This window comes from Eucalyptus grandis, chromosome 2 (genome assembly GCF_016545825.1).
Source record: "Eucalyptus grandis isolate ANBG69807.140 chromosome 2, ASM1654582v1, whole genome shotgun sequence".
In the NCBI taxonomy this organism is placed as follows: Eukaryota; Viridiplantae; Streptophyta; class Magnoliopsida; order Myrtales; family Myrtaceae; genus Eucalyptus; species Eucalyptus grandis.
Window position 1 is genome coordinate 4,276,484 of NC_052613.1, and position 22,934 is coordinate 4,299,417.

Sequence of the window (22,934 nt, forward strand, 5' to 3'; positions counted from 1 at the left end):
CAGAGATGGACCGAGGGCCAGACCCAAGAGCCCAAAAAATTACCCTACGAAATTAGAAGGTAGTTAATGAGATGGTCGCACAGGAGAGCGATCCATCTAGCACTTCGAGATAGCAAGATCCTTCTTTTTAAAGGTCCTGGTGGAGCCTGACGAGTAGCTTGCCTTGAAGCTCTCAAATCAGACCATTCATCAGACAAAGAAGTAAGATTGCAGTTTTCATCTCCTGATGTCATAAACGGGGCTAAATTAGATATCCACGACTTTGCCGAAAGCTTTGCTTTCTATTCATTGGAGCTTGTTCCAGTTCTTTCTTTTCCAAGGACGGCATTCAACAAGCCGGTTAAAAGTAGTTAATTTCAACATCTAAGCGCCGTGTAGGATGACAAACATATCATACTACCAATGTGATTAATTGGTCATATCACATCAATTGTGCAACACATAAAATACTTTTTCAAATAGAAGGGCCTTCAGAAGTTAATATTGTGTCAAAAAAAAAAAAAAAAAAAAAAAAAAAAAACTACAGATGAGGTCCTAGTTCAAATGCAATGACTTATCTTAATCTCTCATAATTTATCATTAGCATCGAGAAGGAAGAAGTTGACATCGTTGATGTTTAATTATGTAACTACAAGATCCCAAGCGAAGAGACATCCTAACTGCTAACATTACAAAGTAGTCATAACTCATCTTACCTTGGGTTTGCTGATGGTGTGGATGACTGTGGCTCAGTGCGATATTCCACTAGGATCCTTATCGTAACACCAAAAGAATGTCACTAACATTAGTCGCTAATCATTTTAGTGATTGAAAAAGCAAAACTGTAAACTTTGTCCACGCCAAATTCTCAATTTTCTCAAAAGAAAAATTGAATAGAATGTTTTTGTTTCTCTATAGTTGAGTGTGGGTTATCTACTCCTATAGGTATGCTGAATTCTTTTACTTATTTCTATAGCCTACACGTTGAAACGTTATGCAAAAAAGTAATTCGCTATTTCTTTTGTCTTGACGCCTTTCCGGTTGACACTATTGTGTATTTTCCTACGTTATTGGCTTTTCGTAAATAATGGTTAGAATATTGCAATTTCAATTTCACTGCAAAAATTCTGGAATATATCATTTTATAAGAAATGGTGATGTACTTGTTTTCTAGTAGTTTGTAATCCGTAATCCGAAGGTTGTCGGTATCTTCTTCTTAGCATCAAGTATACTTGTCTTCTACTAGGTCTGTCCCGAAAGCAGTAGCCCAAGCGAGGAAGATGGAGGATCGCAACCACGTTTGGTTCCCTCCATTTCCACCCTAACTCAGATAATACTGCAGGCAGCCCCGGCTCCATTCGTGTGTACTTGTTTTAAAATGCATTGCGCTAATCTGGAGTTGCCACCTGCGAAGAAAGATTTCGAAAGACGTCAAGAATGGCATTCCCCCGGAATGAGGAGAAAGAGCCAGCCGGCTTCTGAAAATGCCTCGTATAAGGGCTAAGGCAGGGACCGGTACTAATTCGATAACTGGATCATTTTCGACTGGCTAACCAGGGTCGAGGCGTAGCACTTCCCTCGATCTATGCTGCGTTAAAGATATAAATAAAACTTTCCGGTAACATTTTAAAATGCCAAACTTCCCTTAGTCCCAATATCCTGATATAAAAAGGCAATGTGAAAGCCAGACGCATTGCATGATAAGGTCAAATTGGCCTATAGTATTTTGCATTGGCTGAGTTTCAGTTTTCGCAGAGAAAAGAACAGCAGTAGCATAAAGTGTGTTCTCTCTTTTATAACCCAATAATTTGATGGCTCTAAGTAATGCATGATCAGAAACTTAGTCAAATAAGACTTTAATATTAGACCTATTAATGGATGGGGAAGTCGAGCTTGTGTCGCGATTCTAAAAGCATCGAAGAAATCGACAATCATTGAGCTAGAGTGATGGGACAAAACAGTTGTAGTCATCAATTCATGACATTGTTTCTTCCTTTTTCTTTTTCATTTTTTTTCCATTCTCAGAAGAAATGACCGTCAAATTATTGATGGTGATGGATTACATGTATCCAACAGTCCAACACCACACGTCCACCAACCAAATATGTCATTCAAACAACCGTCTCGGTATGGAATCCGTGAATGAAGTCCGACCGGATTAAAGTGTACTTGCCTAGCCCATATTATGGTGAAATCCGGATGTGACTTCCTTAATTAGGAAGGTACGTATTGGACTTAGATTCTTGCCGACTTGTAGGGGCATGTCTGAATTTTGGTCAGAGAAAGAGGAGCTTGAAATGCACGGAAATCAAATCCTAATTGCCAGACCAAAAAAATAAAAAATATCCTAATTGAAGTAGGTAAAAGAAGAAAGTCTTCCCGTTGACATATGGATATATCGATTTATTGGTCCGTTTAATGCTTCAAAGGGGGCAATTATTGTGCAATATATTATCGATCAATTTGATGAAATTATTGAGGAGATTTTTTACTTTTATCCCAGCACACATACGCGAATCGCATCCAAGAGACAAGCGTTCAAGCGGAGAAAAATCATATTTTGTATTTCTTTTTGAGATTATCTAATTGATTTGTGAGGAATTGCAAAGGCTTCATATTATATGAGTGGTTAGAAGAAATTGAAGATAAGGCTATATTGAAAGAACACGAGTGAATCGAGTAACTATAGTCTCCGTTATATTAATTCATTTATTGTGAAATCGTGTGTTATTTTTGTCGTGTGACAGGTCGCAGCAATCAAAAGTAGTTTCATATTTTGTTTATTGTGGTGTTCCATCGACCGTCCTTTCCAGCACATGTCATAGCTTACCGCTGAGCTCCAACTTCGAGATAAGTGGTCTTGATCAGCAACATCTGCCCATGCAATTTCGGGACCACGAACCATCCATTCATCATTTTCCCAATTTTGAATAGAAGGTGAGCTCTGCTACTGAGCAGACCCATGTGTCCTCAAATTCAAATTCTAAAGAGCAATTATGAACTGCATCATGCATTGTCTCTGTAGTAATGACGTGAAAATACAGAATGTCACTTAAATTTTTGGAGTAAATAGTCACGCACGTAACTTTAAACTTCTATAATAAAAATCTCGAATTCGATTGCTCATACCATTATGTCCTTATGCACAATAGTATTCGACCATCTTTCCAGCCATGCTCAAGGCCTTCATCTCCTAATTGGAGGTGGAGCATTGACAATTTATATATATAAATTGTCGGGTTGAAAGAATGCCAATAATTTTGAGGAATGCAACAAAATCACAAAAAAAGTAATATAGGCTATTTTCTTGCTTGACATTAATTCAATGTAAATCATCCAACATAGCTCGTTGGAGAGATTTTTTTTTTTTTTTTTTGGATCAAAGTAACACTTTATTCATTTTCATAAAAAAGAGAGATACAATGTATTTCAATTGCAAATCAAGATAAATCCCAAATAGCTTCTAAATAAAATAAGCTCTAGACTATAGGATAAATTATCAAAGTAAAATTATAAGTCACATGCTCAAACAATAGATCTATCACTTTTCAAACAAAAATCACTGAATCTATCTTAAGTGATGAGTACGCAAGACAAAATCACCATTGTGTATTATGACTTTACCTTTCGACGGTGCGCGTCTTGGTTTGATGTCTACAACAGCATCATCATTTAGAATAAAAAGGGTTAAGCGAGCACAGATCGAATACCCGCGAGAGTGAAACCTTTACAAAACTCATCCGATCCCTTTTAAAACTAGACTTATACATCATTGATTTTCAAGGGAAGTAAAATCCCAAAATCATATACACAAAAAATCCCAAAATCTAAACTAAATCGAGATAGAAACCTCCCTGAAATGGGAGAGAGAACTTCAAGATCTAAACGTTAGCCTCTATTCTTGCCCCCAATTCGAGGATCTGGGACTAAATTAGGTTGAAATCTAAACGTTAGCCTCTATTCTTTAGTTGGAACAAAAGGTTAATGATTCACTTTAGGCACCACGCCAGCCTCCTCCTTCAGCAGTCGCCACCACCATCATCCAAACTCTCTCTCTCTCTCTCTCTCTCTTTTCGAGTCCTTGGCCGCCCACCACTCCTCTCTCCACAACAAGCCTCGATATCGAACCTCCTGATGAGGCTCAAGTTTAGTTTTACCAATGTCATCGCTACCACGGGGTCATCCATGACATGGGCCACCTCCTCGCTAACTAATATGTTTGACTTGAAAGTGGAATTTGGGGTTAGATTTATTGGGACTAAATTAAACCTAATTTCTCAATTTGAGGTAAATTTATGTTGCCAGACGATGTTATTCGATAGATCACTTATTCTAAAACTTATTTTGAATAAGATTTTTCAGTGATGCAAGTGATCGTAACCAGCTTCTACAAGTTGCATCTCAATAATTAAATAATATTCTTAAAATTTATGACATCGAAATGAGCGTTGCATGAAAATTATAATATTGTTACCATTCACCTCGTTTAAAAAGATATGACATTGTGTTTTTGAGAAGATTAAATCGGATAAAGCAGGGAACATATGTATTAGCTTGTAGCGTCCGCATTATGCAAGAGTAATGACTTTTCCTTTTTTTGGTCTATCCAAGAGGAATGATTGAAAAGTGCATATTCCATAAGAGATTAAACAATTAGCAAAGGCAATGAAGAAAGAGGCCAAGCAAACGACACTTATATACCCTAACTCCTTTTGTCAGATTATCAAAAGATATTCATGATAAAATATTTTGTTCACAAAGTGGGGCTTCGAAAAATACAACAAAATCACAAAAGAATCACAAGAGAAGTACTACACATTTTTTTTTTCTATGAGCTTCCTCTTGAATTACATGAGAGTCAAGATGAGAGAAAATCTAAATTGACGAAGAAGAATGAACTTATCAATAATCGTGCGTGTGTTTTTACTTAAAACACCAAAGCCTTTTCTTTATAATGATTTAATTTTGTTGAAGAGACAATCTCTCAGGGGAAGAACATGTTCTTTTTAGATGTTCTGTGGTTTATAATTGTAAGACAGACTTCAAATTGTCATAGAATTCTTTTGGATGTGCAACATGCATTACAAGGACCAAAAACAATTGCTAAACTGAGGTGCACTTGGGGATTTTCTTAAACTAATGTAGTGTACGCCCCATTCATATGCATTTCCGGAAAGAGATAAGTCATGACCCTCGTCCAAATGCCCTAATGATACGTGCGAACGCTGTATTGATCGTACTTCTGACCAAATTTATTGTTTGTGATGCCCCACTCTCTATCAAAGATCACACGACTGTCAGTCATACTCTCCTCATAGTGCATCCACAACCACTTGGCTTTTCCAGGCCAAAAAAGAAGCAAAAGAACAACCACTTCCAAGGCTTACAACTCCTGAGGGAGTGGTGCATGTGCAACCTCCCATACTCCCCATTCTCGGTTCACCATATTTTCAAGACTCCGAAGTCCGTTGTTCAGCAAACTTCACTCCCCTTCGACTATAAAACGGTGAAGATATCGAAGAGCTCTTTCGTAAGAAAAGTGGGGAAAAGACAAGAACCATATCGTAATACGACTCGAAACACTTTGTTTTTCTTCGTCACGAGAACGATATGTCACCTGGTCAGGTCCTTGTGCTTACAGCCTTTGGCCATGGCCATCTCTTCCCTTCCATGGAGCTCTGCAAGCACATAGCCTCGCGGAACTACAAAGCTACCCTCGTCATCTTCTCACACCTCTCCTCCTCTATTCACTCCTCTTTCCACGAGAACCCCCTGATCGAAGTTGTGGAGGTGCCGTCTGCTTCGCCACGGCCAGGGTTACCGGTTCACAAACAGGCTGAGACCTACAATGAGTTGGCTCGAGTGCTTGAGGCCATACTCTCAAGGCCTCATCTGCAAATGCCAACATGCGCAGTGGTCAATGTGTTCATGCTCTTGGGGTGGACCAAGAACATATTCCAAAAACATGGAATTCCGACCGTCGCGCTCTTCACCTCTGGTGCTTGCTCACCTTCCATGGAATACGCTTCCTGGAATGCCCGCCCAGAAGACCTCGGGCCTGGGGAGGTCCGTTTGCTCCCCGGGCTACCCGACGAGATGGGCCTGACTCAATTGAACGTCAAGAGAAGGCCCTTTGGGCCTTTGTTGGCAAAGGGGGCGGCCACTGCCCCTGAGCCTTCGAAGGCTGGTGGGCCGTCTCCGCGGAAGATGGGCCCGCCAGGGCCTGGGGAGAAGCCCGATTGGTTGGACGACGTGGACAGAGCTATCGGGCTCGTCTTCAACACGTTCGACAATCTCGAGCGCCCGTTTCTCAACTACCTGGCGAACCAATTCAAGAAACCGGCATGGGGAGTGGGCCCGCTGTCGCCGGAGATGTACTGGAAGTCCGACAATGGTGCCGTGGTCGCCGACGGCGAAGTCAGGAGGAGCGGGCAATCCAGCATCACCGAGGACGACGTCACCAGATGGCTGGACTCAAAACCGCCCGGCTCGGTGCTTTTCATATCCTTCGGTAGTACTCTGAGCTTGACCCCGGAGGAGTCTAGAGGACTGGGCGGCGCATTGGCAGAGTCTGCACGGCCATTCATTTGGGTGGTCCAGCCCAATTCAGGCGGGCCTGCGCCGGGGCACTTCCCAGATGGGATGGACGATGAAGTGGGCGACCGGGGCTTGATAATAACTGGATGGGCTCCGCAGCTGTTGATCCTGAGCCATCCATCGACCGGTGGCTTCTTATCGCATTGCGGGTGGAATTCTACTATTGAGGCCATCTTGAAGGGGGTCCCATTCCTGACATGCCCGATTCGAGGCGACCAATACGACAACGCCAGGTGGGTCACGGAGCACTTGAAGATTGGGCACAAGGTCTGTGAGGACCCATCCCAGTTCGTCACGAATAGTGACTTCGTGAAGGGAATTGAGAGGCTAATGGCGGATAAAGACGTTAAGATCAGAGCTATGGAGCTCCGGTCTCGGTTTGGGCATAGTTTTCCGGTGAGCTCAGGTGCTGCTCTGGATGCTCTCTTAAAGGAGACTAGCAATCACTAAGGTTGCTGAATGTAATCTTTTGAGTCGAGCACTTGGAGGGGGAAACACCCGTCAAGATGCATTAAAGAGAATCATAATGACTTGCAAGGCCCATTTCCATCTTGCTATTATACACAAACAAAATATTTACTGGAATCCAACTATTGCATTTGACATCTGCCTCATATGTCATATCTTACATGAAACGTTAATTAGATAGTTCGGTTTCCTTTTTGGGCAAAGATAGTCTTTTTTTTTTTTATTTTGCTTTAATCAAATGCAAAGATAGTGTTGTTTGCTCACATGATTACGAATATATATTTTAGGTTAATGATAATTGAACGGAATAATTGTCCAAACAATCTTAAATCTATTATATACCGATCAATTCAGTCTTAAATTTTTCAATTTGACTAATTTTGTCCCAAATTTTCAGACAATTTGTTAGTATAATCATTCCTATCAATTTTGATTGAAAATTGTTAACATGACGATTTGATTAGCACCGATCATCCTGCATGGCACAATAGCTCAACAACTAAAGACAGAGAGGGCAGCGGTGACCACAAGTGAGCATCAACAATGGGCGATTATTGGCCAAGCAAGCGTTGATCGACAACCCTTGTTGTAGCAAATCTTGTCAACCATAAGAGTGGAGCTCAGGCAAGGCAAACAGAGCTCGACGAGGCTGGACTATTGCAAAAAAGCTCAGGCTAGAACATTTGTGAAGCTCAACTATTGCAAAAGAGCTTAGGAAAACTTAGGTAAGGCACATCGCCAAGGTCGCGACCCCAAGTGACAAGTGGCCGAGGTCGCACAACCTCAATGGAAGCAACACCGAGGTCACCCAACCTCAAGCTTCCCACATCTAGCTTTTTGACAATCAAGCTTCCTAGATTTGACCTTTCAACGGTCGATGTGACCCTAGGTAAGGATCGCAAAGGTCGCACAACCTCAGATGAGGTGACATCAAGGTTGTGCAATCTCAAGCGAGCCAAATATGTACTCCAGCTTCGCAGGAGCTAGGCGCTAGATTTGGACTTCAACGTTGTGCAAGCCAAGCAACAGATCGTTGAGGCCGCCAACCCTAGGTGACACGCCGCACAACCCCTTGCTAGCGTCCATCCAGCTCTACCTCTCCAAAGTCCAAATCCACAGGGAGAAGATAAACAATCTCGAGTGGGGCAATTTGGGAAGAAAAATATTTCATTTACCTTAGAACCGGCCTTCCAAAAATGCTGAAAGCCTAAGCCCAGTTAACCGATTGCAAACTTAGCTTTGCCAATACTAGCAACTTCCTAAGTCATCCAAAAAATCTTGCTAAACGTCCTAATTTTTGTCAAGGACTTTAGAGGCTGAAAGTCCCATCTGATAGATAAACCAAACGCACCCTTAAACAACAAGGGTAATTCTTTGTAGACATAGATCTGGAGATCTGGTTGGCATAGCCAACGATAAGAGGCAGATATAGCGATAAGATGAAAACACATAATGCAAATTAGGTCTTCGGATATTGGATATGATATGCCTGTAATTTGCAAATGCAAACTTAAAAAATATGTTGAGTGTGAACTATAATTCAGGAATATACACCAATGGCGCAGAGAAGAATTTGTGGGGTGTGAACATGTTGAACTGTATTAGAAAGGAAAATGAAACGAGAAGGAGATAATCTTGTTGCACCTTGTAATACCTCAGTCATTGGATCATTCGCAATCTATAAAGAAAGAACTCAAAGAATTGAAGTGCCGATCCCCAATTGCCTATCTACAAAGGAAAAGGATTGCATGACTGATGTCTGCGAGTCCTTGAGGGAACGAGAAGAATCGGAAGCTTCAGACCTTTACAGATCACCATGCCAAGCTTGCTGGAAAGCTCCATGTCCTGCCCAAAATCCTGTGTTAGGATTTAAGTCAAAGAAATAAGAGCCGTCCGACAAAAACAACAAAATGTTAAAGATGCGATAGACTCAAGAATAGCGTACATGCATCTTCTAGTAGAAAAAAAATCTCTGTACAAGTATTTTGGATTGTCAAGAGGTTTCTGGATCCAGTTCTGGAATAATTGCAGAAGACAACTCTATGTGGGAAACACGTACTGCCCCAATTAGCCGCTCAGGTAATTCATCAGCAGAGTTAGCCTGTTGCATGATATCACATCAAAGGGTCAAGATTCCTCAAAGAAACATATAGACATGAAAAGTCAGTCGGCAGGACACTTCTACCCCTGGAGCATAACCCCTGAGCATTTAACTGGTTTTCTAAGAGGGAAAAACCCATTTTACTTTAGACAGATTGTTCGACTTTATAAAAACTATCAAAAAATGAATGCAAAATCATAACGCAGGTTGTAACACATCAGCCAGTAGCATAGCAAGTCGGTACCCTAATTTTTGTCATTTAATTCTTCAAACAAAATCCGATTTTTCTCTTATTTGCTCTTCTAACACTTAAGATGATTCTATTTATTTGAAGTGACAATAGTAAAAGACAAACGGCATTAGACAAAAATAGGAAAGCTGCCAAAAGTATCCAAGAACCAGCCTCAAAATTCCTACAGGTAAGTGTTCAAAACCTGAACTAATCTCCTCAAATGATGAACCTCTTTCAAACTTTCCCTCTACCTTTCAAGGTCTGGAGTTGATTTATATTTCTAGCTACAAATCCATCCATCATTAAAAAATCTGCTTTATGCCAATTCTCCTGGTAAATAGTTGAATTGTCCCAGTTCTCACCCTTACTACCTCCAGAAATGAACTTCATGCCATCTTAAGCCCATACTAGCAACAGATGCAGACATGGACATTCAGACCATTATACCAAAGACAAATCTCTCTCTCCAAAAAAAAAAAAAAAAAAAAAAAAACAGAGAGAAAGAGATTGTTGAGTCTATCTATGTTAACCATCCAAATCACTTGAATCATTTAAAAAAAGATCAAACAAACCTAGAACATACCTGAGCTCAACTGACTATATTTTCCCTTTTCCTTTTTTGGCAATCTGAGTCATCTCAATCATATACTCTCATGTTTTATTATGAGAGAATGTGCACCACAAGAAGATATAACATGGAGAGGAGTACAGACAGGAAATTCAGAAGACATGTACATTTATTTCGGCCAGCAAATCTTAAGCAAGAAAAAAAAAAATTGTCTTTAAACCAATCGTGTTTAACTTCTTTAAACTTCACAGACAACGCAACTACTTCTCAGACCATAACTAATTACTATCTAATACAACATCATCAATTTGTCAGTCATGCGTAAGCAAGCTCTAAACTGGCAAGCTGCAAACATCTCCCCAACCCCAGCAGAAATACACAACCATGCATGCCTGACGGACAGACTCAGCAGAGGCGCTCACATGCATGTACAGATATGTGTAGTCAGACCTTCGGACTTATAGACAGTTCAGCTCTCCCAACCAAAAGAAGAAGAAGAACAAAACCAGGCCATAACCCAGAAAGACAAGAAAAACACACTCAAAAGAAACAGTACTAAAAGTCCAATATCCTAGACAGGACATACCTGTACAAGAAACGCCATGTCAACCACCAGCGTTGTGATAACTCCAATTACAATCCCCAATACTCCATTAGCAACAGTGGAAGAACCAATATCAACATCAATCTACAGAAAGACGTGATGATTTCATATATCTGGTTTCAGAAAAAAATTTGAAGCGACTTATAAGTTATAACTAAATAAAGAAAATTCCTTACCTCTAAGTACTTGGGGCCACGAATATAATTGCAATCAACTGCTTTCCCCAATAAACAGGGGGTGCTTCCAACACTCTGTCGCACAATCCATGAACCCTGTCCAATCCACATCAAAACAGACACATTTGACTCAGACATATTTGACTCAATTGCTATAATAAATAAGAAAGAAACAGCTCTTAACTGACAGAGCTCCAGGGTCATGTTGGCTAAAAAATTCAATTATAAGCCAACAATAGTCTACAAGCTTCTTAGACAAATATTTACAAAATATCCACCAATTCCCCATTTCATCGCTAGCATGAGTTTCACCATGCAGAATGAGCCTCAAACAGTATCGGACGAGTTCTGACCATCAATCTTGGCATAAAAGAAACTGGGGCAAGTACCTTGGGAACCGAAGGGATCAACTTCAGCCTACTATTACGGAATTCATCATCGCCATCTACAAACCGCTGCAATAGGGATCCGGATACCAATTCCTTTGTTACAAAGTAAAACACCATACTGTAATGCATAGACCCAGGCACCTGTGGGAGCACACAATTAACTTATTTACCCAGAACCCGCATCCAAACTTTTGAACTGAAAGCATTTAAGAGGAGCAACTTACTTGCAAATTAATGACCACAGAGAAAAGCCCTTTTCTGAAGCAACCTGCTTGTACAATAAGAGTATGCTCAACTCTCATATAATTGCAGTAAGAGGCCAACAAAATCTAGCTATTTTTATGATACAACCAATAATAGACAAATCGCTTGATAAGCAGGCAACATTTTACCTACTCACATGTACATAATTCATCCAACTTACATGTTCAGGTCACAAATGCAACTTCCATGCTATGCAGGGAGGTAGGCTACATGTATCTGACCCTCCCCAAAACTTTTAATATGCAAACCTTGTGCATTATGACATTAATTAGGATTAAGCAGGGAGATAGTTTCATGGGATACTAACCCATGACATTAACCATCGGTATTGGAAAAATCCTTCGGATACAAAATGCACAAAACGCGTAACCAAATTACAAGTATCAGTATCAATCACATTGACTAATGTTGCAGCAAGCATTTCATTGTTATAGGAAAATCCGAGTTACCAAAGACAAGGGACAAGCCCCACAAAAGAATTTGAGCTGATTTAGGACTGTCTTCTAATGTTCAGTTAGATTGGTTGTGACCAAATCTCTGGGTTGATTTGCCACAGAGAGTCAAGAAACAATGTGACCTAACCGATACTCCATTTTTGCGTGGAAAATGAATAATTTAGAAAACATTTTCCTAAAAAAATCACTTCTATAGCTTGAAATTAGTCGATAAAAAATGTTTTCGTTATCAATAACAATTTATGTCCAAACATTTTTGTGGACAATGAAAAATGTTTTCCATTTCATTCATTATTTGTAAGCAATCCGAGCAATCGTTTTTAGGAAATATTTTCCAAATCCTTCATTTTCACAAATGCACACTGAATATCATATTATTTCTCTAGAATACTAATATCGACTACGACTTTAGAACATCATATTTCAGGTGATATATCTTCTTCTTTTTCCATATAAGATGGACATATAGATATCAGAAATCACAGATTGAAGACAATAGAATACAGCCGGTCTTTGAGCAATACTGAAAGGGCACAAACCTATTAAAATTCCATTTAACTGACAAACTTAAGAATGTACACAACAGTTAAACCATCGGTTGGATAAGTAGCTTACAAGACATCTCATCATTGGTCTGTTCTTCCAGTTCATTGTGCTAAAACTTTGTTTTTAAAAAAAATTAATTTAGGATGCTCACATTGTTGATTGGTGTATGCACTGACTCTATTTGTGATTCCGTGTCTCACATTTCATTATGTGCCTGTTATAGGAAATTTAAAATGGCGAATGCACGTTGCACAAATGAGATTACAAACCCAATAAGATACACAGATCTCTAAGTGGGATAAGAATGTCATATGGGTACTCAATGTTTGACCTAAACGACCTATATATCTAATGTTCAAGTAAATCCATAAGCATCAATTGAAACTTTTATGGCAGAAATGAAAAGTTACTCAGGTCCACATTTCCCACACCAAATACAAAGAACCCAGCTCTAGTCATGGGCTGAGGTCAGCTGGAGCAAGCACGATATTTGTCAAATGCCAGTCCTACATCTTTGATTTAATAGTAAATTCGACGAAGTCAGACGGCAATAAGAGTGGCAGGGTAGTTCAGTAAATGGATCTGGTGAAATTGTTGGTTTATACTTATGCATCGGCTCCAAGTTTAGAGGCATAGACAGAGCAAAGTTGTATAAATAAGATAACTCTAGCAGCTTAAACATAAGGGATAAAGAAGCAAAAAATGTAGCTTTACACATACTTGTGCAGCGCATCCTTTTCGTCTAGCAACATGGTCCATTCTTTTTTTGTCCTTGAACCAGTCAACGGCAACAAGATCCATCAAATGTTTACCTGCAGGAATCTTCACAGCCACACTGCCATGAGTGCAAGTAAATCGAAGGCCTCCAAAGTGCTAACCCGTGAAATGAAGAAGAGAAGTAACATGAGTAAATAATCAGCAAAATGAATACCTTAGATTTGTCATAGCAGAAGTGCTTGCTGCGAACTTTGAAGTTGTTTCCATCAGAAATACTCCAGCAATCACGAGCCTTATCACGATCATCACGCCGCAAATTACCAGTAAAACATGATAAGTCAATTTGGTCTCCTTGTTCTTCGACCACTGCTTCCATCATGCATAGACTTCAATTAGTCAAATATTTTGTTTTACAGTCAACATTCTTGGCAAATAAATAATGAAAATGATAGGCACCATTTTTCTTGATATCATTCTCGATCCCAGTGGAGCTTCCCTGAAAATATTTCTCAAATAGAGTTAATGCAAACGTCATGACTGCAGCAATATTCATCCCACTAAACAAGTTCTGACCTCCTGTTCTGTGTCAGCTCCTTGCTCTTCGTCATCATCAGAGTATTCATCCATCATCACAGAATTTCTACCAGAGTTCAATGATTCAAGAGATGGGCCAGAATGAGCAGAAGAACCTTGCAGCTTTCGAGCCTTTGAAGAAACAGAGGTTGAAGTCATGTTAACCATCACTGGGATTCGGGGAGGAGGAATTCTTTCATCTGTTTGGGCAAACCATTCGCGTAGCCCTGATTTCAACAAGAAATTGGACCAATTATTTTAGTCAGAAATGTCAAACTATTTAAATAAACAGATTTAGAAATTTAAGAAGTGTTATAATTATTCTACTTCCCAAAAGAAGCAAATAGTTCGCAAAGAGATTGATTAAAAACGGGTTGCCAAGTTCTGCAACCCAACAACAAGTACTAATAAGGAAACTCATTTACATTCAGACTTCTTTAAACTACCCCCTAACCTTAGGCATAAACATCAAAGCAAACTGTGAATGAAGCATTCACAAAAAACTATTACAAAATCCAAGAGCCCAATAATCTTTTTCAATATGTTTTATCTGGTAGATATTCTAATTTGCCCCATCATTACAATCGAAATGAACACAAACAGAAGCATAAGGATGGCAGGAAAATTTTAATATACAGTTTCCACTGTTCAGGTGATCAGTGTGTTGATGCAGATACCAATCCACCAAAAAATCATAACTAAGCTGTAAAAAGCTCAAAACTGTAAAAGGTAATTTATGAGGATGGAGACTTACCAGCGACGCTGTTTAACATCTGAAGAAGACAATGTTGTTGAAATGACGGAAAATAACCCACCAACCATCCTTTCAAATCAATCTGCATGAGATGCTGCACTTGAGTTCTTGGTCTCCCATGTCGAGGTTGTAAGGGTGAGATATTAAACCCTCCACCTGCGTGTACAGGAAAATGTTTGACATAATAAAGTGCAGTTCAGTTCTTAGTTTAAAGTAAAGAAGGCTGTTCATATAGTTTTTTTTTTTTTTTTGGTAAAAGAAGCTGTTCATATAGTTCATTTCCAACTGCATCAAGAAAAATAACATAAAAACTTACTCTCAACATGTGCCCGCACACATCCAGGCTGTGGATCACAGTTTACATGCTCCCTGGAACGAAATAAAACAACTGCAAAAAGAAACGAATTGGTGAGAGTAGTAAAATCACAATATAATAGCTAACAAAATCCAAATAACAAACACAAGAAGCTGGACCTAGTCTTAGCAGGGAAAACATTTGAAATATAAACAAAGATTTCAAACAAGCTTAGCAGGGGAAGTAATACCATAACTTCCATCATCATTTCGTCGCCAATAGCGCACATAACAAAGATCACGAGGCCATACAAACCTGCAAGTGCATTGAAAGAGTCATTATTACAACAAAGTCCAACCATATCAAGGGGCAAAGGCACTTTCTCCACTCAGCCCATGTCCTTGACAGAAGTTATCAAGACTAGGTCTAAGTAGATACATCGTTTGAAATTAACAGAAACATCTTGCATGTGCCCTGATAAGAAGCAAGCAAAGAGCACTACAAGAACTGTAAAAATACAAATATCATATCATAAGATGTTGACCCCAAAAACCACAAAATATTGCTGAACTGTAGGCCAAAAAGCACTCTCAACATAAGTTGAAAATTGCTATGATAAATGAAGAACATTTTCACCCTCTCCAAAGAGAGCTCACATGCATTAAGGAGGGAGGTCATCAATTCAGTCTAACATTTTCAACTTAAATACATTTCATAACAGTGCAAACACTATGATGTCCTTCACCATAATTATCGGGATTCCTCAACTCCTATACATGGTGAAGTCCATCTCTAATATACCACTTACATTCTATATAGAGAAAGTTATAGGCATCAATTCAGGCAGACTCTAACACCAAAACCATATAAATATAGTGAATGAGGTGGCAGCCCTTTACAGTTGTTCACAGAAGAGATTCAATGAAAAAGATTAAATTCAACCTCCATAGTCTATTAGCAACAATATATGGTTTGGAATTTCTTTCTTTGTTGTCTTTTTCAATATTACTAGATGGTATTGTGCATACTCACATATAAGCCCCATATAAACAGCTAGCTGGCCCAGCTGAACAATACGATCCAGCACGAGAACACTCTAATCTCCTTTCTGCTTTTTAGTATCAAAAGAGCACACTAACTTCTTAATGTGAGAAATGGCATTTGGAATGGACAGCAGCCTTTCAAGATGCTTGGCAAATTACTGGAAACTACTTGCCACATTCATAAAAGCTGTGGCAATGACCAGCTTATGTAATATGGAAGATAAATAGATAACTTGTCGTATAGTTTGAGAATTCTCTCGAACCATACATACAAATATGTTTAAACAAATTTCTCATTATCTACGATCAAACTACGCCAAATAACCAGTACAGGGGAAGGGACTACTTATAAATCCTAATATCAAAGCAAGAGCAAGAAAGGAAGCATTGATCAGTCTCAACTCAACTCTATCTTGTAAGGATTCAAACCCACAATCAATTAAGCAATAAAAAAAAAAAAAAAAGAATTCCTCAAAAGGCATAAAAGAGGAGGAGACTATCATTTAGATAGAATATTACGTAGAGAACCAATCTAGCTGAAGTCTATGGTACAGTATTGCTGTATGTCCATCTACTTCCTCAACTAAGCTACCTGTGTGGAAGGTGCTATCCCACCTGCACAAGGGCAAAAAAAAAGAACAAGAACTTCAAAACGATGATGAACAGAAATAAAGTTCAAACTAATTTGACCTGCAAGGGTAAAGACAAGTAGAATAAAGGATGAAGATTAAAGTCACAGAGCCATGCCTAGGTAACTTGCCATAGCTGTTAATTCACACTTCAATGATTCTTTAATAGTCAAAATAACAGCTCAAGTTTATTCAAGATAAATTATCTTTCTCTACCAATATTCATGCCCTATGAATGGCTCCCTCATTAGCATGTTGATGCAAGTAACACATACATTAGATTTTTCTTCTCTCAGTCATCTCACACTTTCTGGGTCATCTATGCTGTACATAAACTTGAGTGTAAAAAATGGTCCACAACATTAACAGCTGCTCATTCAGAATGAAGGGCTCAGTGTTTCAAAAATAAATTCTCATCATAGATAATGAAACAGTGAAGCTATAAAGTCCTTAACATAATGATGATACAATGAGGAGGAAAACTTACTCAAATCGGGTGCTATCCATGCTCATTACAAGCCCAAATATTTCTTCACAAGATGCCTCTACAACTCCGACAGCCTTCATTGCTCTACTACAACTCCTTGGCTGCAAAAAGACATTCTAAATCAAGAATGTGCCCTAAAACAGCATATAACACAGAAACTTTCATGGATCAAAAAAAGAAGCAATTTCACGCCAAGGTTTCTATAGGAGGAGAAAAGGGACAGGCTCATACAAGGTAGTCGACTTCAAGAAGCTCTTCAAAAATGCGAAGACCTGTCAATGTCCCAACAAAGAACACAGAGGAGAAATTTCAAATAAGGCAGTGAACCATAACAACTGCGTGTGGGAGCAAAGGGGCACATGCGTGAAAGTAGGCAAACATCATATGAATGTATATGTATACAATTTGAACATGTACCATTTTGACATTGAAGAAGACGCCAGTGCTTTCTAGAAAATGCTTGATTATTGTTATCCTGGTTTGATAATTCCAAATCATGTTCCTGTGTCCAGTCAAAGACCGACTCTGGAGGACCTGCTAAATTCACAAAGGCGGTTAGATATCCCTGAAAATTAACAAAGAAACTATAGTGAGCAAAGAAAAGACAATCAACCATTTCCAATTGTTGTCCTTCGTGATAAACTAGGACGAGCATCATCTCCGTCTTCCTGCGCACTATACCTAAATAATATATAACAGGAAGAGCAAGATCAACACTAATTAATCAAGACTCGGCAATCTAAAGTTCTGTACACAACTATCAACTGACCATATAATTGATTACAACAGAAAAAAGAATGAAGGGCATCACAAAAATTAATCTATTTGCAGCCAGAAAGATCAATTCCGATTCAACCATTAGGAATCATAAGTACATGAAACTAACTAGTTCTCAGATAAATCTCCCTTGGGGGAAACACTTGAAGAGATGCTACATCAAATTGTTGAAAAGTAACTAATGCCCTATGTTTCTTCTATACCTGAAATTAGCCTCCCTGACAAGATGAGATGATGTGAGGCGGAAAGAAAGTTCTTTTGACCGGAGTCCCTTTGATGGCAAAAAGTACAATTTTCTAGTCTAGTGAATATATGAGTCCAAAAGAATTAGTGCAGAAAACATATCAAGAACCTCAAAGATAATAAAACATAGGAGGCAGCATTCTCACTAAATGCAGCAAACTAGCATGTCTCATGAAACTTGTTTCACATTTCATGATAATAGACATCGGCAGAATCCTATTCACAATAAGCCTTCCAGCATCCACAAAGGCATCCACCCAAGCATGACCATCCAAACACTAAAAGGAAACCAATGACTTACTGGCTTTCATGGTCCGAAGAAGAAGCAGTCCTCCCATTACCCATCCCAGATTTATATTCAAAAGAGGTATATTTATTACCATTGGCCACTTGTGACTCCTGGTGCTGCACAGATCGACATTGTGTGAGTCAAACAAGCATAGCCAACTCAATGCAACAAGCAGATGGGCATAGAGCAATATTGAATCTTGACATTATGTGGATTTGACAGAAATTTCTGGGATTAGGCACACATTTATGTGTCTCATTCACTAATTTCAAATATTATGGAACAACAGGGCCTAAAGCAAAGCATGTAAAGAAAAATATTCCCACAGAAGGCAAGAGCATAGAGAAGAATGGGCTTTGCTCAAACAATGTTTTTCACATAATCACTCTGTTCCAACTTTTTTTATCTCTTCTATGATGCTAAGGACTGAGAATGATGGATTATCACCCTATATAATTATCCTAGGCCAAAACTAACAAGCTTCGCAAATTGTCAAAGAACTCATCCCTGAAAAGGAATGCATATACAACATACTTCAAACAATTCAGGGAACTCCTATAGCATAGAGGAACTAAAGAAATGAGTCTTGCAGAATGTAAACCTAATCTCTGAAATGATTTTGATTCTAGTATGACATCATCACTTGTTAACCAGGGCTGAAAATAAAACCCAAGGAAAAAGAGCAATCTACGACCATGGTCCAAGACCAAAGACTGACCTGATCAATAACTGACTCAATTTTCTCCTTCCAGATCAATGCCTCTTGAATGTTGAATGCCGCCATCTGAAACAAAAGCATTGAGAAGGCTGGATAACCACACTTCATTAATAGTTCCCACTAATACTATATATTGCACCACACTGCTAAATAAAGCTGAAATTTTAGGACATAACACACATTACACAGTTGCCTAAGAAATTAATCAAACCAAGATTCCAAAATGTATACTGTCAAAAAAAAAAGAATTGCTTCCTAGGTGAGAAGGCGAGGTTGATCAGCAACGTGGATAACATGCACCATCAAATTCATGCTGTAAGTTTTATGCAGTTCTCAAACGTTCAAAAAGTACAACACAAGAACTGAGTTCATGATAATTGTCCAACACTCATACACCTTACATGGAAAGACGCATCGGTGATATATGTTCAATTCCTTGTAGTCTTAAAAAATTAAGTTTATCAGTACGATTCTTGATTTCGAAACCAGCTGCAATTTTTAAAAATACATTATGACAGACTAACGAAACTGATAGTCAATTATGTGATTAATGCTGCTTAATCAATTCAAGAATTTGTTGCAAAATCACACAATCCTCAATTTGAGTCCATAAATTGATTAAAATAAATAAGGCTTCAAATCCACAATTCAAACCTTCAGTGAAAACTGAAAAATAAGTTACCAGGACCATGACAAGAGAAAGTATAGAGAAGCAATTGACCTATAAAAAGGTCCTTCTTAATCTCCGTTGTTTCGTATAGATATAACTAATTACAAACATTGTCAATCGTTGCTGAAGTTAAATAGAAAGATATATCTCCTTAGAAAAGTAAAATGCTTACCATAATACGATGGTGCTTCTCTTTCATGTTGTAAACACACAATACATAAACCATCTGTAAAGAGAGGCCACAAAAATGAAAAGTATTATATTGCAAATTACATAGGTACATTAAAGAACATTTCATATATCAGCATTTTGGCACATGAATATGCACCACTCATCCAAACCACACCTCCCCCTAATCAACGCCACCCACCCCCTGCCCAAACCCCCTAATCCATGTACAGAATGATAACGAGAAGCACTTGCCACCTATTTGAGGATATTCATCACCAGGCTCACTAGAATAGGACATCCAATCATGTATGAACTCTTATATATTTTGTCAGTAAAAATTAAATCATATCAATTATACAAAATGATGGCGCCACTTGTCCTAAAGATGATAAGTCATTGACAATATTCACTTATGCCATGCTAAAAGTACTGTTAACAAAATATTAGCAGCAGAATGACTGAATCTGTATGAAAGGAACCCAAATCAAAAATATGAATCAATCTGTTATGGTATATCCATTATATAGCCAAAAAGTTTCCTTTAATTAAATTTTCTTTTGGAAAAACAGCAAGCATGGCGTGACATTTAAAAGAAGAAAACAGCAACAGTGATCCATATTATTGCAATGTCACTCATTTGGCAATCCATACATTACAATATCCAGTAATCTTGATTAAATGAAACACTTACTTATTTCACAGCGATATTGCACAATTATAAATCCTCGATAATATTTAAAAGCTTGGATCAATACAAACATAGTGTATTCGCACTGGCAGAAAAATCATACTTCTGGCACAAGTTACAGTTCTATACACAAAAACATTAGCACAACACCAAATTTTTTGAGAATATGTATTGTTGTAACGTAGTTTTAGTTGCCCTGAAGCCATTGAAAGGGTAATATTGTCATTTGTGGAGTTGTCGTGTAATATAAATACTAAAAGAGGTCACCCTAGGTTTTATGCTTCTCGTTACCATTGAATCCTCTTGCCCCTCTTTCTCTCAATCTCTCTCTTTCTCTAAAGATCTTCCAAGCTGATCACTTACATGGCACCAATGAACTGTCTACAGATCAGGCCCTCATTTCCCAGAAAAAGTTTGCATTTTCACCAGGATGATAGTGTGCGCAAGTTTGCATTTTCACGCCCAGTGTCGACGCTTTTTCAGTGTGCCATTCATCTCCCGTTTCCTATACAGCAAATCCATGTTGAGATATTCCCATGTCCCACTAACAAAACCTAAACAGCCTACCGCTTCACGCAAATTTCTATGAGAAGCAACGAAAATTTCATTTACTTTGAAGGCTATCACTACAGATGATTCCCTTCACATTCTATCCTACATTTCAGAGAGTACACTAGCATATGAAAGATCCTCATAGCACCATTGTACTGCACAAAGGCCGATTTATCTTTGTTCTTGCAGTTACTTGTTCTGCAACAGAGTATCCTAAGAGTGTAGTTGAAAGGATGGATCTGTTTTTCTTTTCATTTCTCTTTGTTTGGAACAGCATACAAAGCTGATCATGTTTCTCATTTTAAAGGTTACCTAGAGGCTTGCAGCACATTCACAAACGTAAGGGATGGAGAATAATTAAATGATTGAGCCAACTCACGTGCCCATGCTGGTTCTTCAAGCCTCGATCCTCCACCCTACAGTTCCCATCAATCAGCAACGTCTTGAGTGGCACCTAATAAAGCAAAAACAAGCACTCCCTGCTCAAAAGAACATTTCGCGCCCACCGGAGAAAACGATACATTCTTGAATAGAATTGAAATACTGAAAAATTGTCAATGTGCCCAAAGAAGAACTCCAAGACTTCCCAGAGAGTCTCCCCTCCTCTTGACAGACACGCTCCTAATCAAATGCCAGCGCACGCCTCTCAACTAGCTGCTCCTATTTCTCACACTAACAACTAACAACCACGTTACATGTGCAGTGTCTCTGTATTTCCAGCATCCTATGCCTGCTTTTTTCTCAAGCGGACAATCCCCGAAACAATACCAGTCGCGAGATTACCAGCTCAACGCCATCGCAACACGGAAAGAGAGCGAGAGAAGGAGAAAAAGGAAAAACCTGATTATCCTGAGGCTTCTTCTTGTAATAAGCGAGCAACCGAGGCTCCAGCACGAAGTACCGCATGTGAATATACGACCGGCCGATCTTCCTCCGCCCATATCTGACCATCCAACCTTCGTACACCGCCTTCGACATCGCTCCTCCAACCCCCCAAAAAAAAGTTCAAAAATAAAAAACAAAAAACGGAATTCCCCGAAATCCCAGAATTCTTCCACTCCTCAAAATCCGAATTCTATCTCCGCGCGGCGGCAGCGGCCAATCAAGCCACCCCGATCACTCATTCGCGAGGCGGAATCGCGGAATCCGCAGAACCAATCGCGCGGCGCCACAACGACGGAGAGCTCGAGGACGGAGAGCGGCGGCAGCAGGGAATTCGCATCCCGATGAATCCCGAGGACGCCGGCGGGCACCGAGCGGGGAGACGGAGGAGGAGGAACGGGAGGAGGAGACGCGGCCCCGACGCTGCACCGGAGATCGAATTTCACGCGACCCGAGACGCGCGCATCGGAGGAGGAAGGCGCCACGGAAAGAGAAGGAGAGAGAATGGTGGGAGGGAGGGATTGGTGCGGGGGTGGCGGGATGATGATGATGATGATGATGATGATGACGACGACGACGATGAAGATGATGAAGATTATAAAATGGAGGAGGAGCTGCTTGCGAAGATGGACAACTGTTTTCGTGTCTGCATGAAAGGGAAAGAGACTCGCGGGGGGGCGGGCGGGCGAGACGACACACCGGCTTCAGCAAAACGAGTGAAATTCCCCCTCCCTCCCTCCCTCCCCAGGTCAGCGTCTCTCTCGCTATGTTGGTAGAAAATGAAAGATGGACATTATAGAGAGAGAGACTCCCAACCTTTTTTTTGCGTATCGGCCAAGTCCAACGACACGTACCAAAAATCACATTTTCCCTCCCACCTAAATATCCATCCCCCACCCCCGCCTGACAAATTAAGATTTGGCTAATTTGGCGTGATTCGCTTACCATTTTTAAGTCAATACATGTGAAATTTACATGATCAAAAAAATCAATATAAATAAGTTTGTATGTATCTAAAGCACACATATATATTACTTGATTGTAAATCTACTTATAAACAGATAAAA

At 39.4% G+C, this 22,934-nt stretch overlaps 2 protein-coding genes across 4 annotated transcripts; one reads left to right on the forward strand and one right to left on the reverse strand.

Moving 5' to 3' along the window:
* The first annotated feature begins 5,589 nt into the window (after window positions 1-5,589).
* LOC104442368 (scopoletin glucosyltransferase) lies at window positions 5,590-7,026 on the forward strand. Its single transcript, XM_010055782.3, has one exon. The coding sequence runs from the start codon at window positions 5,590-5,592 to the stop codon at window positions 7,024-7,026; it is 1,437 nt and encodes a 478-aa protein (XP_010054084.2).
* A 1,468-nt stretch (window positions 7,027-8,494) lies between these two features.
* LOC104442367 (protein ENHANCED DISEASE RESISTANCE 2) lies at window positions 8,495-21,990 on the reverse strand. Of its 3 annotated transcripts, XM_039307275.1 has the most exons (23): window positions 21,826-21,990; window positions 21,365-21,439; window positions 19,747-19,800; window positions 18,905-18,970; window positions 18,199-18,302; window positions 17,491-17,558; window positions 17,295-17,411; window positions 17,109-17,149; window positions 16,878-16,978; window positions 16,281-16,376; window positions 14,969-15,033; window positions 14,740-14,811; window positions 14,424-14,579; window positions 13,670-13,896; window positions 13,553-13,592; window positions 13,311-13,462; window positions 13,089-13,201; window positions 11,339-11,372; window positions 11,115-11,255; window positions 10,726-10,821; window positions 10,532-10,633; window positions 8,990-9,145; window positions 8,495-8,889 (listed from the first exon to the last, which is right to left on the reverse strand). In XM_039307275.1, exons 1-22 carry the CDS (start codon window positions 21,961-21,963, stop codon window positions 9,038-9,040), a joined length of 2,166 nt encoding a protein of 721 aa, XP_039163209.1. In that variant the 5' UTR covers window positions 21,964-21,990; the 3' UTR covers window positions 8,495-8,889; window positions 8,990-9,037. The 3 variants fall into 3 exon arrangements, 1 of the variants encoding a protein (XP_039163209.1); XR_005548462.1 differs by lacking the exons at window positions 8,495-8,889; window positions 8,990-9,145 and having other exon boundaries at window positions 10,587-10,633; window positions 11,339-11,382; window positions 13,100-13,201; window positions 17,295-17,414; XR_005548463.1 differs by lacking the exons at window positions 8,495-8,889; window positions 8,990-9,145 and having other exon boundaries at window positions 10,587-10,633; window positions 11,339-11,382; window positions 13,100-13,201; window positions 21,826-21,963.
* Window positions 21,991-22,934: the final 944 nt, after the last annotated feature.

What these genes read in the sequence shown, in the direction of transcription:
- LOC104442368 (XM_010055782.3), top strand. Translation starts at nt 5,590, where the DNA reads ATGTCACCTGGTCAGGTCCTTGTGCTTACAGCCTTTGGCCATGGCCAT.
- LOC104442367 (XM_039307275.1), bottom strand. Translation starts at nt 21,963, where the DNA reads ATGTCGAAGGCGGTGTACGAAGGTTGGATGGTCAGATATGGGCGGAGG. An exon ending in AAGGACAACAATTGGAAATG is followed by an intron (nt 17,412 to 17,490) that starts GTTGATTGTCTT and finishes TGAATTTAGCAG; the next exon opens with GTCCTCCAGAGTCGGTCTTT. An exon ending in TCTGCTATGACAAATCTAAG is followed by an intron (nt 13,202 to 13,310) that starts GTATTCATTTTG and finishes GTGGCTGTGAAG; the next exon opens with ATTCCTGCAGGTAAACATTT.